Below are 15,554 nucleotides of genomic sequence, written 5' to 3' on the forward strand. Positions count from 1 at the left end.
TAACCATTAGGCCACGACTTCCCTAGGGCATAATTGGTCATATACACGTTGACTTATTGAGTTACAGATGTTGCCACAAACTGCGCGAGTAAATGAAAAATTTAAATTCATGCTTAAAAAGCATTGTGTATCAGATCTAGGAACTAATCTGTTCTTAACATTTTAAGTAACAGATGTTCAGTACAGATGTTAAAGAAAAATATAACACTACTCCATGACAACTGAGATTCTGTCAAAAAGAAAAAAAAAAAAAAAAAAAAAGATTTTGCATTTAAATTGAGAATAGTCAATTGATTATTGATGAATCAATTCATTGTTGCAAAAAAATACAAAATAAAAAAACAAGTACATAAATTGAATTTGATTTAATTAGTGGGGAATTTTCTTTTTGTACATTGGCAAACCATGAGGAATATTTTGACAGGTTCAACACAACCAGAAAAACATAGCTTAGCGGCATTGCATAGTATCATATGATGCTCTAAATTTAATTGAACAGTCAGAAATAATCTAGATATATCGTAGGATAAATCTAAAAACCCATATTTCTCTCACATAGTTTCAGACACAATTGAAATCACATTGATGACCATCAAAATCTATAATATGAAACAAAATTCATTTTGGATTATTTATTTTGTATTGTTGGTGTTTTCACTAACATAATGCAAGAAATGTTACATACGGATATATTTTGTAAGGTCATGTTGAAGTAATACTGTTGCCTGCAACAGTTTCTCAAATAAGAGGATTTAGCAAAAACATATGCATGTCTCTCTTTAGCTGCGGGATTCAACACAATAGTATAAGATTTATTGCTTGAAAATGTTTTATTACTATATGGTTTTCAAATATAAGGAAAATATAATTGATTAAAAAAACATCACCTTTGGAAAAACTGAAACATAATGTGTTTATGTACTGTGAGTGGATACATAGGTCACCATGAGGCATAGTATTTACCTTAAACAGTGGTGTAATATTCAAGACGTTAAAAGATGTAATCCAACCTCAATGCTTCAATCAGCATGGATAGTTTTAAACATCTCCTGTTTACTGACTAAAGTCCACAAATGTGTCTTTATTCTACTGTATGTAGACATGAAGACATTTTGGGTCAGTATTTTGCCAAATCTCAGCATTAACTTTTTTGTAGCGTAATTTAAAACATTCAGTGATGAATGGTGAACAACAGTCTTCCATTGTTTGCCATGAAAGTGTCTCTACTTTCCGTCCGGTTGAACAAAATAAAGCCAAAAAAGAACAAGGAAAGAACAGCTTACAGCATCCAGACGCTCCGTCTGACACTTCTTACAGATTTAGCAGAGCCCTGCTCGTTGATTTGTTCTCCAAAGAGCAGACCTTGTGCTGTCTTTACAATCTTCGGATCAGTACAAACTGAGATTATGTTTTTCAAAAACATACCTTCATCCGTGATGAATAAAAAAGCCAAATGATAGGGACAACAATTCAGTTCCATTGTTTTAGGAGGGGGAGAAAAGTCACATCGACTCTGCTCTGAACACTGCAGAAGGCCAAACTAATCCAGCTCCTCTGCTTTCTTCTCTTCTCAACATCCCTTGCTTCTCTTTGTCCCCTCATCTCATCCCCCGTTTCAGGCTTAATTGACAGTGGGCACCTGGTTGAGGCTGTACTCTTTGGCCTTGAGTCTCAGGTTAGCAATGCTGTTGGCCATATTCATTCCCTGGGTGGAAGTGGTGTTGGCACAAGTGGATGTGTAGGTTGCCACGGAGCTGAAAATAAGATAGGAGATAGTCAATATACATTTTAATATTGTTAAACGCATTTCAAATTCAATTGACAAATAACCCAAATAACAAATAATATATATATATATATATATATATTATTATTTTTTTTTTTATTCATGTGAATCCAAAATATAGTGCTTAATTTTTTAATTTAAATGATAAACCATAAAAAGAAATTTAAAAAGTACTTGCTTTCTGTGGGCAGCATTTTCTGTGGCATTCGCATTGGCCCTCCCTCCGGCCTTGGGTACCAGCTTAAGAATATATAAATAGTTAATAATTCTTTATAAATACTGCATTAACATGTATGCATTATATGTGCACAGTAATGCGTTAGGTGTGCGTTGAAATTGTGCAAGCTTGTTTTATTGGCATGATCACTGGTCAAATGCGTATCCATGCCAGAAAGTGTTCCCAGTCCATTTGCAGATTTCAGTTGCTGGGAAAAAAGGTATTTGGCCGGAGTTGCAGGGTTAGTTACTCTATACGGCTTTTAAGAATAAAGATTACTGTAAATCATAACCAAATTGTTACTATAATCACAAAAAATCCTGCCCAATGGACTTTTTCCCTCTGAAAGTCCATTTGCATCCTATGGCCCAAAGGTCATGAGGGTCACAGGCGGATTTAATATGGTTTGTTTTCAGATTATCACTTCATCATCAGGGGATCTGCCCACCATCACTTTCACAAAGAGTGGCAGAAAACGACCTGCTAGCCAGTCCTTGTGCTATTTTGGACTATATGGACCTACGCAACGCTGCTGGGAAAAGCAGAGCATTGCCGTTTCTGCTTATTTGCCCGCGTAGCCCTCCGACTCCACCAACATTTTGAAGGAAAACAAAAGGGCTTAAGAATGAAATTGTACAAAAAAATCTTATCTAAAACATTTGGAAGAAGAAAACATGGGCAACCTGTAAAAGAAGAAGTCACGGCAGGAGAGCAGAAGAGACGTGCAGAGAGGAAATGAAACCAGAGCGCTGTGATGAGAAGGATTCAGAGAGTTACCTGTACGGGGCTGCGCTCCCCCAGGACAGGTAGTCATTTGGACGGGGTGCGGGACGGGGGACGATAGGCTGCTCCACTGCCGTTACGTCGCCTGAGTACGATTTGAGAAGCGAGGCATTCTTACTGGCCAGCATCGCCCGCTCATTGCGCCGAAACTTTGCCCGTCTGTTTTGGAACCACACCTATGAGAGCACAAGCCGACATGACAGAGTATGGTGGTTATTCTGAATATTTAGTGCACAGCGATAAAAGATAAATTGCTGAGCAAAGCAGATTCTAAGACTCAAGATATACAGTAGCTGGTACAATACTGCCTGCATCGGAAAAAAAATGCTAGATTAAAGATATAAAGTTTCAGATCTTTTTGTGTTCTGTGACCCTAGATGATGCATTTTTCTCCTTGAAATTGTTCATTGCTCACATGATTGGCTCAGCTGTGATCAGATTAAGAAAATGCAGTTTGACAATTGATGTTAAAACAAAATGCAATTAAAAAAATGTTTTTTTCTCAGTTTCATAGCTCTGTAGGACAATATTTTACTGCACTTTTAAAAATTTGTCCTGATCCGCTAGTGCACACATGTACACCTTTTATTTTTTTCAGAGGTTTGAAGAATGAGCAGACGTGCTTGTGAAACATGGTTGGAGACAGAGCGGGAAGCCCAGATCTCGAAGCCTTGGCTGCAGCACCAGGCCTGGTGGAGGCACAGTGTCCGGTTACGCAGCGCCTGAGGAATGAGCTCAAAGTCTCTTTTATCAAAGCATTTCTGTATTGCTCCCTTTCTGGGACACATTAATTGCAGATGTGTTTGTTATATTTCTTTCCTTTCGTTCTCCCCTTCCTTCTCTTGATCTATAAACGGGAATAATCCCCATCTTTCTACAAAAACAGTCTCATTACAGGAGAATGTGGAGACTGGCTGCGGCCTACAGCATGTGTTCTGAGAGGCAGAGTGATCGGCTGGGGATTTTTAAACAATCATGCTGAACTCTGACGATGGGGCCGATGACAACACCAAACTTCAGTGTTACCATCACGTACATCTGTAACTGAATCTTTGCTGAAACCTTGAATTAGGCAAGTGGTTAAATCTTCATTTGATTTTGGTTATTTTTATTTCTAAATGTATTTTAATTTTGTGGTATAATGCATAAAGCTTCAGTATGCTTTGTATTAAATTCTCAAAATTGATGCATTCTCTAGTCAACTAGTAAACTAAAGACCTGATTGTGGGGTTTACCTGAACTCTAGCTTCGGTGAGATTGACCCTGCGTGCCAGGTCTTCTCGAACAAAGGCATCTGGGTAGTGTGTCCGCTCAAACACTCGCTCCAGCGCTTGCAGCTGGCTGCTGTTGAACGTAGTTCTATTCCTCCGCTGCTTACGTTTCTTCTTTTCTTCTGAGTTCAGCTGTTCATCTGGTAAAGCACACACACAAATTTATCTCAGGAGATGCAGCTTTTAGATATTTTACATTTAATCTCCATCAGCAGGTGTTTAGTTCTCATTATGTTACCATTATAGCCATTTTTTATTATCTTGTATGCTGTTAATTTAGAAATGAAAACAAAGATTTTTCTGGGATTAACATTAAAGGAAATAATCTATATATTTATACATATAAAATGGATATATTTTTGCAAAGCATAAATCATAAGCAACTACTTTATTTAAATATATTTACTTTTTTGCATTTGTGGTTTTACAATGGCTTTAAAAAATAACATTTAACACAAATTTACACTGCAACCAGTAAAGTGATCCCAGTTATTAAACTAGTGAACATTACTGTACAGTGTAACTAATGAAAAATATTTTGTAATGAGCCAAGACATTTCTCACAAGACCATAAACCCACAAGAGGGGCTAATTTACCCCCCCCCCCCCCCCCGCCCCCCCGCCCAGTCATTATAAATATAACTTTTTTTGCTTTTTGTCATGGAATTCTTTAGACAAACTCTGTGTGCGATCAGCAAAACATTTTTTGTTCTTGCTCCGGTTTCATCTTAAGTTTGCACTGAAGGAGAGATTTATAAACGTAGAGAAACTCATAAGAAATGCCTTTGTTGTTCTTTAATCTGACCAACAGCATATGCAAAATGTCCACCAGCAATCAAGCAAATAAATAAAAGATAGAAAAGATTCCTGTCAAAACAGGAATATTTTGAAACAACCTTTAAATAGCCTATTCCCATCAGTACTTTACAGCCAAAAGCACATAAGTAACTTGCATTCTCACGAGACTCGATAATCATTCAACTGACAGCACAGACAAACTGCAGCCTATGGGGTTGCCATCCCTTTGCTTTTCATGACAACAGTAGTTCAACGACCATAATTTTCAAAAAGGATCACAGATGAACACTGACATTTGACTAAGGCATAGCAGGGGGTATAGGCTCTTTAGGCTTGGTGGAAAGATTGTTAAATGCCAGCATTTTATTGGTTCAGTTTCAGATTGTATCATTGTAAAGGTCTGTTTAATTACTATTTAAACTTCCTGTTTGCTACATTTAAATGAAAACTCAGGCGGTTTAATGGGGCATTGGGCTTGTTATAGGAAATGCTTAAAAAAGCTTTTACAAAATGAGTCCAAGAGTTTTAGGAAAAACACTTTTTTGTCAAATAACACATGAGTGAATGGATTCTAACAAAATATGAAATAACTACATTATGTTTGAATACCTCATTCAGATTTCCTGTAATTTCTCAGTATCTTGGAACAGTCCTCATACAATGACAGCAATAAGAACATATATTTTAATATATAGGCCTACATTTCAGTGCGAGTTTAATCGATTTTAATCAAATTTGGGGGGAAATTTCATCAAAATATTGTCCTTAAAAACATAAATTACTTGGTTAACACGTAAATTATAATCAAAAAGCAAACTCGCGTTCTCAGAGTTTGAAATTATAATTGTGTGAATGATGTGCGAGTAATTTTGATTTGCACACCAAAAGAGAAGTAATCTATTTTTTGTGTGTGGGGGGGGGGGGATTCACTATAGCTACTAAGAACGGCACTGTAGCTACAAGCAAAGGTGATTAGGCCTACATTAAAATGTTACGATTAATAATAATAATAATAATGATAATAATAAATAGGCTAAATGTAAAATAGAAAGTGTAACATAAAAAGTATGGCCTACCCCTAGGCTAATATAGCTTATTTTAGGTTAATAAAATAATTCCACTGTAACATAAGTTTGAAAGAAAGCAACACTAGGCCAAAATATTTTTCCCGCAAAAGACGATTTATATTTGTACACTTAATAAAGTTTGCTATTCGATACCATAATCACATATGTATGTTCTCCGGATGCAGGATAATGATGACAAATTATAGTGTTGAAATGAAATGAAAAGGTCCAGAATTTAGGAATTTTTTTTTTCTGTGGGTTTTCCTATAGCGCTCTTTTTTCTCTTAAATATTTTCCTTAAACCAAGAAAACTGAAAAATGACAGAGACGTGCCTGTTGTTCATAACTTTTTTTCACCGTTGCAAATGTTCTGCTAATTATATAGGCTAAAGCAAATTATAAAATAAAGCCAATTTCAGGAAGCAGTTCTAGCCTACTCATAAAAATGAAAACAAATTTCGCGATTTTTACGGGGCCATATTTTCATTAACGCACAACGGGCTGGAATGACAACAATCATAAATTATGTAGAAAATGCGTTCAAGACCCATAAACTGATCAAGCGGAATAATTTTTTCTCTACTAGTAGGCCTATTATTTCGTGAGAGAAACCTCGCGTCACCGGTCTACACATTTTATAAACTGTGTAGTAGTACATTTAAAAATCATAAATTCAATTTAATGATTAATCCAGTGTGTAGGCCTACACCACATAGGCTACAGAATCAAATAGGCTAGCCATTAAAATTTGACAGTATTTTTGTAAGCAAAATATAGGCTACCAATATTGTCAGTTATTATTATTATTATTTTATTGTTTTAAAATGTTAATGATTCTCTCTATAAATCTACAACAACACTTGATTTTCTTAGGGAGTGTGAGCAGACTTACTCTCCTGTTGTGTTGTATCACTGCCGCTGGTTAAACCCGGAGATTCCAGCATAGTCCTGCCCGTTTCGCCAACACTGTCGTCCGCCTGAGAACCGACCATTTCTCTAGCCTCCTCTAGATCCAACAGGTGGCTCACTGAGAAGTTCTTTTTGGCTTGCAGGTTTTCCAGGTTGGCTGTAATGGGACTCTCCAGTCTGCTGGATATGGTTGCTTGTCTGTCCATTACATGTGCATAGCTAGAAGTCATGACGCAAATACGATACAAGAGAAAAAAAACCGGGCAAGTGTATAAGGTTAACCAAACAGGTCCTCCTTGCGTAATTTTGAAGACAAACTTATAAGGAACAGCGCCTCCAAACCAATGCCTTTGCTCACTATGATAGCTACTTATCCAGGTGGAGCAATGTTTCAACTTGAAATAACACTTTGTGGAACTTAATAGTACTATAAAGACCACGAAGTCTGTTGAATGCGTCCACTCAAAGCCATATAATCTCTTTCTGAAAAGTATTGTTGATTCAAAAAAGAAAAAACTCCCAGAGCTCCACGGAGTTGGTGACTGAGCGCTGATCCAGAAATGCTGATGCCTTTCAGATGCATGTGTGTAAAGCAGCGAGAGGAGGCAGGACACTCCAGCGCCTTCCCTAAGCTGTTGGCTCTTGGCTCTCTCCTCTGCTCCACGCCGTGCTCTCTACTCTCACACACACACACACGCGCGCTTGTGTGTTCTGGCACTTCAAACGGCGCGCTCACTGGCATGCAGTGGAGTGGACTGTAAATGAAAGATTGAGACCCCTGGGAGAGAAGATGGAGCTGAAAGGCTCTCGTAATTACGTGGCAAAAGACTTTTTGCTGTCTTTGACGTCTAACAGCCCTCCTCCCTCCTCAATCACAGCATCCTTTCGAAGGTTAACCCTCCCCAAACTCCGAATTCCAGATATCTGTCACTTATTATCATTTCGCTCAAAACAATGTTCAAGTAAGTGGTGGCACAAAGACATTTGTAAAGTTTGTAGGAAACAACCATTAATGGGATGGTTTAGTTGAATACCTCTAGCTGTAGTAGTCAGACGCCATCTTTAATTTTTAAGCGAATGAAATCGAGGCCGTAAGGTTAAAGCGTCGAAGAGGTCGTTTACACAGAACGCGTTTTTGCGTTAAAAGTAGAATAGGAGAACGCCTCGTCTTTAGAACGCTGTGTCATGCGCAAAATGCTACATGCATGTTTCCTTAAAAAGAAGAAAAATCAGCTCCGTAAAATACAAACCTTTCCCTGTGAACGGCCCCTTAAGGTCCTATGTCACAGTAAATTTTATTTTTTCTGAGATTTTTTAAAGATTTGTATAGTATAGTATAAGAACATTCTAAATAACCATAACAATGCACATGCATTAACTATTGATGTTTAAACACTTAAACGTTTTGAAAAATAATGTTTTGTCATCCGGACTCATCCGGCAGATACGTAATTGGTCGAACCAAAAACTGGAGAAAGTTCACATCTCCAACTGGAGTGTCAGACCACTTGGTGAGTTATAAGTGGAGGCTTTCACAAGGTAGATGTCCATGTGTTTCAATGGCAAGAGTCTATAGGCTCCTCACTGCCACAGACATCCCGTAGCTTCCAGCCCCAGATCTGGGAAAATAACACTTGATGCCATCAAAGGAAAACCGATTGAAACCAGATGTGGTGCTTTCGTTCTTTCCATGTATTTAATTAAGCCGCTGTTGGGATGGCGTAGACCTTTTTCATCATTAGTTTTCCCTCTACATTCCCTCAGCTGCCAGCTCCTCTACAAGCGACTTCTCTCAAAAAGGCCTTCTATCGGGCTGAAGGATCGTGCAAAACCGTTCCTTTCAACCACTACCAGCAAAACGTTTTCAGTCCAATGTCAAATCCGTGTGGCACATGTCCATCATCGCTTGAACGCAGACGTCGCAGTTGAAAGAGATTGGGGTTTGTTTATGGCCTGTCAAAATCCGAACTTAAAAATAGTTTTTTTTCTTCCCCTGGTTCATGATGACTTTGGACAGCTTAAATTTAGACAGATTTATAATTTTGACAGCTACCCTAAAGTGTGCTTTAACCATTTCCATTGCTTCAATTTGAATCGAATTCATTTTATTAAAAAATCTAAAATATTTGATCAATGGAGTTCCATGACTTTGAATGAGTTCCATTCATTTGATATTGTTGAGATAAAATAAAATATAAAGGGACTGCACTAAATGTTTTAAAGCTGAACTAGAATAAATTACGTTTTTTAAATTTGATTCATCTCCATTTTCCATTTCAGTTTACCCGGCCTGTAAAGCACAGTCTTCCCAATATCCATAGGTTTTCCATGACCTTGGGAAAGCTGTAGATAGATGGACATAATGACGAAACGAAAGGCTATTATTTTTTTATTATAAACACATGGATAATAATATATCAGTAGCCTAATAATAATAATATATATATATATATATATATATATATATATATATATATATATATTATTATTTTGTATTTTTTTTTAATTATTCAAAAACATCAACGGACAAATCATCATTGAAATGTATTTTGTAAATGTATTTCTTGCCTGTTAGGATTTTTCCACAGATGATTTTGTAATGTAGCCTACGTGCGTAATTGAAAACATAACTCATAACTCTGTGGATTGACTTTATGACATTGTGATAAACACAGACTCAACAATCCAGCTAAACTCATGAATTACAAAAGGAGTTCATTAGTAATCGAAATAAAACCCAGAACAAGGACAATACACTTCAGTTCACGTCTCAGAATATATAGGCTATATATTTTGTATCCACAGAATAGTTGAAAGCCCAGTGAGCCCACGAATTAAAAACGCGTGTATTCCGATTGTTTAAAAGTATGCAGTTTACAGTAGTTAAAACAATATACACAAGATCTTCGTACACGAAAATAATAAAGAAAAAGCACAGCAATTTTGTCAAGGAATCTGTACAATTTTAATGCGCCTTTATAGCCAGACTAATACAAGAATGGGAAATGGGACTTTATTTGGTTTGGTAGTATTATAGCACGCAATCTTACAACAAGCAGCATTCTCGCGCCAGTAGTGATAAATTATTTGCAAACATGTTTTAATATAGCCCAGGTCTGACTAAACCAGCACAGAATTGTTCAGACATAGTTTATAATGTCTTAAAAACGTACTTAAAAACAAGTCGTTCAGTTATTGCTCACGACACCATTAACATTATAGGACTTTAACTAGTTTTAGATGGAAAGTTGAGCGAAAGGCACAATTGAATTCCCCTGACGCTGTCATCAGAGAGCGCGCGTGCATGTCTGCATATGTTTTTACGCGCAGGATATGAAGCGCGAGCACAGAAGGAGGCACTGTAATTGTAATTAGTGAAATAAAAGCTGGCGGTCGTCTAATCAGCACCAGGGGTCAATGGACAGCACTGCCGCACTTGATCGTGTTTAACAGGAGAAATTCCGTCGACATAGTCGTAATAAATCATATTTTGTTAGACCTTATTTACAAATATGGTCTAACAAGAAGATTTAGGCCTATTAAAACCATGGCAATATTGTTCTCAGTATTAAAATGTTCCATTAAAACTTTTTTGATTTAACTCACGATTTAATGCAGTTTGGGTTAGCACTTTTGTATTGATTTATGATATTTTTTATGATTCCAGTGTTTTAATCTGCAATATAAAACTGTAAATATTTTAGATTAGCCTACAACGGTTTTGTATATGTTAAGTTTTTTTTAGAAGTATATTTTTTAAATGTAGAGGATGATTTTATGGTTACAGTAATATAATTAACATAATGAATTTTAAAAAGAAATAGCATTAAAAGTCGTTGCTTTTCATTTTACATTGTTGCATAAGGGTAATCATCAAAATCAAAACCGGATAACCAATGACTTGCCAAAAGGCAGAATGTTTCAGTAAAAGTTGATCTCGTGCGCTTTTTTCTTTTTCCCTCGAGTTTCTCGGGTTACGAAGTCTTTTCAACCTGTCCCGACGGACGGAGGGCACATAAATCAGAAATGCGCTCTCACAAACTGAGCTTCCCGAAAATCTCCTTTCCTGTATTTACTTCCAGGATTTGTTAGTCCTCGTTTTATATAGTCAAACTAAATTAGACAAGAATAGAATATTGTGATGATTTCATATATTGGCCCTGATTAATAATTTTTTACTATTAAGCATATTAAAAATAATATTAGTATCAATATTTTTGCTTTAAATCGGCGGAGTAAAAGTGCAATATTCTAACAAGAATTTAAGCGGGGCTGAAAAAAACGTTAACAAATGTTAAATTACAAATATTTGTCTATGTGTTTCTCAAGGGCTGTCCAGACATTACTGAATTGCTGTAAAGTTTTAGGTGGATATAAGGAGCCTTAGAAGTGGAGAGACACTTATAGGGTTTGTGCCTTTCCGTAAATTCGTTTATAAAATAAACCGTTATATGAAAAAATGAGATCAGTTTACATATTTAAAAATAACGAATTCATTACCACTTTAAACAATGTTTAAAACACAAGCAAAAATGCAAACTGTATTCCAAATAAATATTATTAAACATGCCATGAAGTGTGCAATAAAAAGTACAAAATCGGTTAAAATAGTAAAACACTTTATTCACCAACAGATCATTTAAATATGGAATTTTTAGCATTTATAGTCATTATAATGCATATATAGTCAAATGTATGACATTCATAATAAATATATATATATATACTGTTATATAATGTTACATTTATAAGTGTTGGTGCAAAGCTGTGCATGGTGTATGCATGGAGTTTTATTCTAAAAGTATAAATCATATACATACAACATATTTATAAAAATAAAATAAACACTATGCCATTCAACTTCCCACATTCCAATCGTTTTTTCCTCTACAGTACGAATCAGTTGTTCTCATCTCTGCTGAGCAAACTGTCAGCTTTGTATGATAAAAAAAACCCTGCTGTTATTGATTTGTTAACATTTGCATCAAGTTATTTTTATGAGACAAGCCATATACAGATAAAAGATTCCACAATTAACTTGTGCAACATCATGCTAAATAAATCACAACTACAAACTACCACCAGGCCATTTGCCACTATTCCACTATTCCATGTCAAAGTTATAAAACAATAAAGTTAACAGTATTTAGTCTTTAATAGTGTTTTTAAGATGCATAATGTTTTCAAGAAATTTGTACTCCATTTACTTAATGGAAGACATATTAAATTGTACAAATGACTGACATCCAAAGGAACCACAATAAAATACATAGCACTATTTTAACTGCCCACATTTAGGATCATATAGCACCCTTAATTAAAACCAAAAACCGAGCTTAATAGATCATAATCAATATTTTAGCCCTGTAATGTTCAGCCATTTTTAATGCTAGTAGTAGTAATGGAATAACGCTCACAGTATTTGGGAACTTGACACCAATATCAGACTGAGGCTGCCTTTTATCCTCACAAAATGCTGGCTTGTTGGTTTGTTCAACACTCAAACAATTTCTAAAGTTGGTAGCAAGTGTTATGTCAACCGTCATACAGCCTCTATTAAATTGATGATGTTTGGAAGCTAGCTTGGCCCATCTGCAGAAACATCTGTTGCTTTGCTCTCTTGATTGTCTTGGCTGATTGTTGGTTCTGTAATGGAACTGTCTTTGCTCATACTTGAGCCATCCACCTCTGTACACCCCTCCGTGTCTGCTGCAGGACCGTTTTCAGTAACAGGCTGGGAGTTGGCCTCCCTCTCTTTGTCCTCACGATCTGTTTCCTTTGGGATGGGGACGTCCTCAGCATTAAGCTCAAGCTGAATCATCAACTCCTCCAGTTTGCGGGCCTTGCGCATCTCATTTTGTTGGATGATTGCACACAAGTGCTCTGTCAGCTGCTCTTTCACCTCTGTTTTCCTGTGCAAGTCCATCTTGGCTGCAACATACTCAGCCTCGGCTTTCTCAAAACGTTTCCTGTCAATAAGAGATTGGCAGAGACAGAAGAGTTATGTATAGAAATGCATATTCTAAGCTTGATGTACACAGGAATCGCCACCATTTTGCTGTAGTCAAAGAACACGCTCAACTGATTACAAACAGCTTCTAAGAGAAATAGAAAGATTCCTACCCTGGTAAATGATTCTCAAAATATTTGAGAGAAAAATAAAAATGATTCTTAAGAAAGTTATTACATATATATATATATATATATATATATATATATATATATATATATATATGCAAATATACATTAATATACTTTTTACAATATATAAAAGATTAAAGTTGTTAAACTGAATAACAAAACTAGAAAAAAATGAGTAACAAAATCAATATGAACGAATTGTTCTGCTACAGGAAATAATTTAGATGTGCATGCATTTGTCGCTTTCATAATTTAGCCGAATTAATATAGAAATGCTACAGAGGGCAGTATTTTCACCCCTGAGCAAATACTGGATGTACTAAGCTAGTCTATTATTTTAGATTTGCTATTCTCTGGATCACAAAGTGAGAGTAATTTCAACAAGAAATTACTGTGAACTTGACTGACAGTACACTTAAAATGTACTGTAAAAATGGGCCTGAAATTAACATTTACCATGCCTGGGAATAATCCATGCTTGATTGCTCTATCAGTTTTCTAAGAATCCCAATGTCGCTGGACACAGAATCATCCAGTAACTGAAGTTCTCTCTGGATCTTCTTCAGTTTCACAGCTTCAGCCTGTGTCTGTTTGGACCTGGGGAACAGGAAGTTGTATTTTCCACATTCTGCTTTTTTACATAAGACTTTTGGATTATCATACTTGCAAATGGTTATCATACTCCAGACAGACCGATTTTGGTAATTGTTTAAAAATAGACATTTGATCTTACTTTTCAGCAATGGTTTTTGCAAGGAGAGCTTTTCTTTTTTTATTCTTCTCTTCCATTATCCGTTGCTCCCACTGCAACTGCTCCAGATGGTTCTTCTCCCGCCTGTTATTAGAAAAGTTTGGTGGAGTCTTATATTTGAAGCCATTACAATAGAAAAATAACATGTGGTTTTCTACCTTAATTCCTACAAATTCAATGTATATTACTATAATATAACCAGGATTTTTTAACACCTTTACAGTTAGCTTTATTCCATTATTCATTAAATATAACAGGCATGCATAGGAAACAGACTTACTAACAATTCCACTTGCTGTTTGTCCAGCTCCTTGATGACTGCTGCTGGTGCAGACTCTGCAGGAGATTCTGGGTCATGTTTAACAGGTTCATGTTCAACCAGTTGCGTCTCCAATGGTTTGGGCTCATCCCGTGGTTTGACAGGAGCGGCGTGACTGACAGCAGGCGGGTCTGGGGGCTTGGTAAGCTGTTGGTCGGGTGGAAGAGAGCGGCTGTCCTTCTGTTTGGCTGCCAGCTGCAGAGCCATTTCCCGTTGTAGCTGCTGTCTGCTTCGGTTAGTAGGAGCAGCTTTCCGGCCACGACCCAATGTGACTGACACAGCCTGGTTTACTGGATAAGAGCACATTAGAGCAGACTTATTAGTATTCACAATACGAGTTAGAGGCTGTGTTAAAATCTAGACGAGAATCCTATCACGATGTCTTCGAGATACATGATTTGAGACTTTTTCCGCTCTCAATAACTTACAAAATAACACTCAGCATCATCATGTGTGCAGTTCATTTCATATACAGGCAGACTGCACGAACGAAAACCGTTTCTAAGTAAAGTTACAATATTTGTATTCACCGACATCGCCGCCGTGTTTCATTCTTCGTAGTTCTTCCTCTGAAAATCCAGCCCACGAAGCCATTCTTAGTAGCCTATAAAGTTACTTGCAACTAAATTACAAATCGGGTTTATCAAGAACAAATATATGTGGGTTTAAATGGTATTTTTCAACATGCACACGCGGAAATTAACTTTACTGTATCATCTTGCCGCCATGTTTGTGTGACTGCCACGTTAGACGCATAGACAGGCCCCTTCGCTTGTGCCCTCGGCATTTGCCTGTTTGTTGTTACGTGTATTTTATTTGCGATTATTTGAGTGTAATGTCGCGAATCATAACTTTTTATTTTATATTACTTTCCTAATCGTATAACTTTTTTTGATAATTAAGTAAAAAAAAACGGTACTGTGTGGGTTTTATTAATTCTTTCCTATCCAATGAGTTTTCAAAGTTATGTACCCAGAAAGCTGTACTTCTAAGAATAAAGATTTTACTTTGTCCACATACGATTATATAGAGAATATATAACCAGCAGTGAAATGTGAGTAAATAAACATTTGCTAAGTTTACATAAGTTCGCAGTCATTAAAAAATTTAATATTAGGAAAGGCTTTTAGGGGGATTCTTAAATAATATAAAAACAGAAAAAAAACAACACAAAACTTGGCAACCCTGGTCACAATGATATATAGATAGACAGACTATTGGAGTCAACGGCTAATTTTGTTTATCCTCCTCTTCTTGCTCCAACCCTCTTCACATCCACTGAGCCCTCCTGCACTCCTAATGATAGAGAGGTCAGAGGTTAATGAAAGAGCATGCTTGGTAATAAAAAGCATGAAATCCACAGAGAAAAAGAAACGTCAAACAGTTGTATCAAGTTACACTTTTGTTTTATTGCCAGAAGCACCCATGATTGTGGCAGGAGTAAGTGCAGAGCTCAGGCTTTCTGTGTGGGGCAGTAATTTCTCTGGATCAGCTACTTATCTGAGGGATCTG

At 36.5% G+C, this 15,554-nt stretch overlaps 2 protein-coding genes across 6 annotated transcripts; both read right to left on the minus strand.

Moving 5' to 3' along the window:
* Positions 1 to 811: 811 nt before the first annotated feature.
* On the minus strand, positions 812 to 7,843 carry prrx1b (paired related homeobox 1b). 3 transcript variants are annotated; one of them, XM_059512529.1, is made up of 5 exons: positions 6,815 to 7,843; positions 4,022 to 4,197; positions 2,781 to 2,962; positions 1,961 to 2,026; positions 812 to 1,754 (listed from the first exon to the last, which is right to left on the minus strand). In XM_059512529.1, the coding sequence occupies exons 1-5, from the start codon at positions 7,059 to 7,061 to the stop codon at positions 1,622 to 1,624; spliced, it is 804 nt and encodes a 267-aa protein (XP_059368512.1). In that variant the 5' UTR covers positions 7,062 to 7,843; the 3' UTR covers positions 812 to 1,621. The 3 variants fall into 3 exon arrangements, with proteins under 3 accessions (XP_059368512.1, XP_059368511.1, XP_059368510.1); XM_059512528.1 differs by having other exon boundaries at positions 1,965 to 2,026; positions 6,815 to 7,825; XM_059512527.1 differs by lacking the exon at positions 1,961 to 2,026 and having other exon boundaries at positions 6,815 to 7,842.
* Positions 7,844 to 11,554: 3,711 nt separating this feature from the next.
* On the minus strand, positions 11,555 to 14,806 carry gorab (golgin, rab6-interacting). 3 transcript variants are annotated; one of them, XM_059512532.1, is made up of 6 exons: positions 14,577 to 14,806; positions 14,008 to 14,332; positions 13,706 to 13,807; positions 13,429 to 13,569; positions 12,528 to 12,800; positions 11,555 to 12,296 (listed from the first exon to the last, which is right to left on the minus strand). In XM_059512532.1, exons 2-6 carry the CDS (start codon positions 14,247 to 14,249, stop codon positions 12,245 to 12,247), a joined length of 810 nt encoding a protein of 269 aa, XP_059368515.1. In that variant the 5' UTR covers positions 14,250 to 14,332; positions 14,577 to 14,806; the 3' UTR covers positions 11,555 to 12,244. The 3 variants fall into 3 exon arrangements, with proteins under 3 accessions (XP_059368515.1, XP_059368513.1, XP_059368514.1); XM_059512530.1 differs by having other exon boundaries at positions 14,573 to 14,804; XM_059512531.1 differs by having other exon boundaries at positions 14,471 to 14,604.
* Between the last annotated feature and the right edge of the window lie 748 nt (positions 14,807 to 15,554).

Source organism: Carassius carassius, chromosome 27 (genome assembly GCF_963082965.1).
Source record: "Carassius carassius chromosome 27, fCarCar2.1, whole genome shotgun sequence".
In the NCBI taxonomy this organism is placed as follows: Eukaryota; Metazoa; Chordata; class Actinopteri; order Cypriniformes; family Cyprinidae; genus Carassius; species Carassius carassius.

Coding starts and splice junctions, on each gene's coding strand:
- prrx1b (XM_059512529.1), bottom strand. CDS start 7,061: ATGACTTCTAGCTATGCACATGTAATGGACAGACAAGCAACCATATCC. Junction 2,963..4,021: donor TCACCGAAGCTAGAGTTCAG/GTAAACCCCACA, acceptor GTGCTCTCATAG/GTGTGGTTCCAAAACAGACG. Junction 1,755..1,960: donor ATGCTGCCCACAGAAAGCAA/GTACTTTTTAAA, acceptor TCTTATTTTCAG/CTCCGTGGCAACCTACACAT.
- gorab (XM_059512530.1), bottom strand. CDS start 14,636: ATGGCTTCGTGGGCTGGATTTTCAGAGGAAGAACTACGAAGAATGAAA. Junction 14,333..14,572: donor GAAACACGGCGGCGATGTCG/GTGAATACAAAT, acceptor GCTCTTATCCAG/TAAACCAGGCTGTGTCAGTC. Junction 13,570..13,705: donor GCAAAAACCATTGCTGAAAA/GTAAGATCAAAT, acceptor CCTGTTCCCCAG/GTCCAAACAGACACAGGCTG.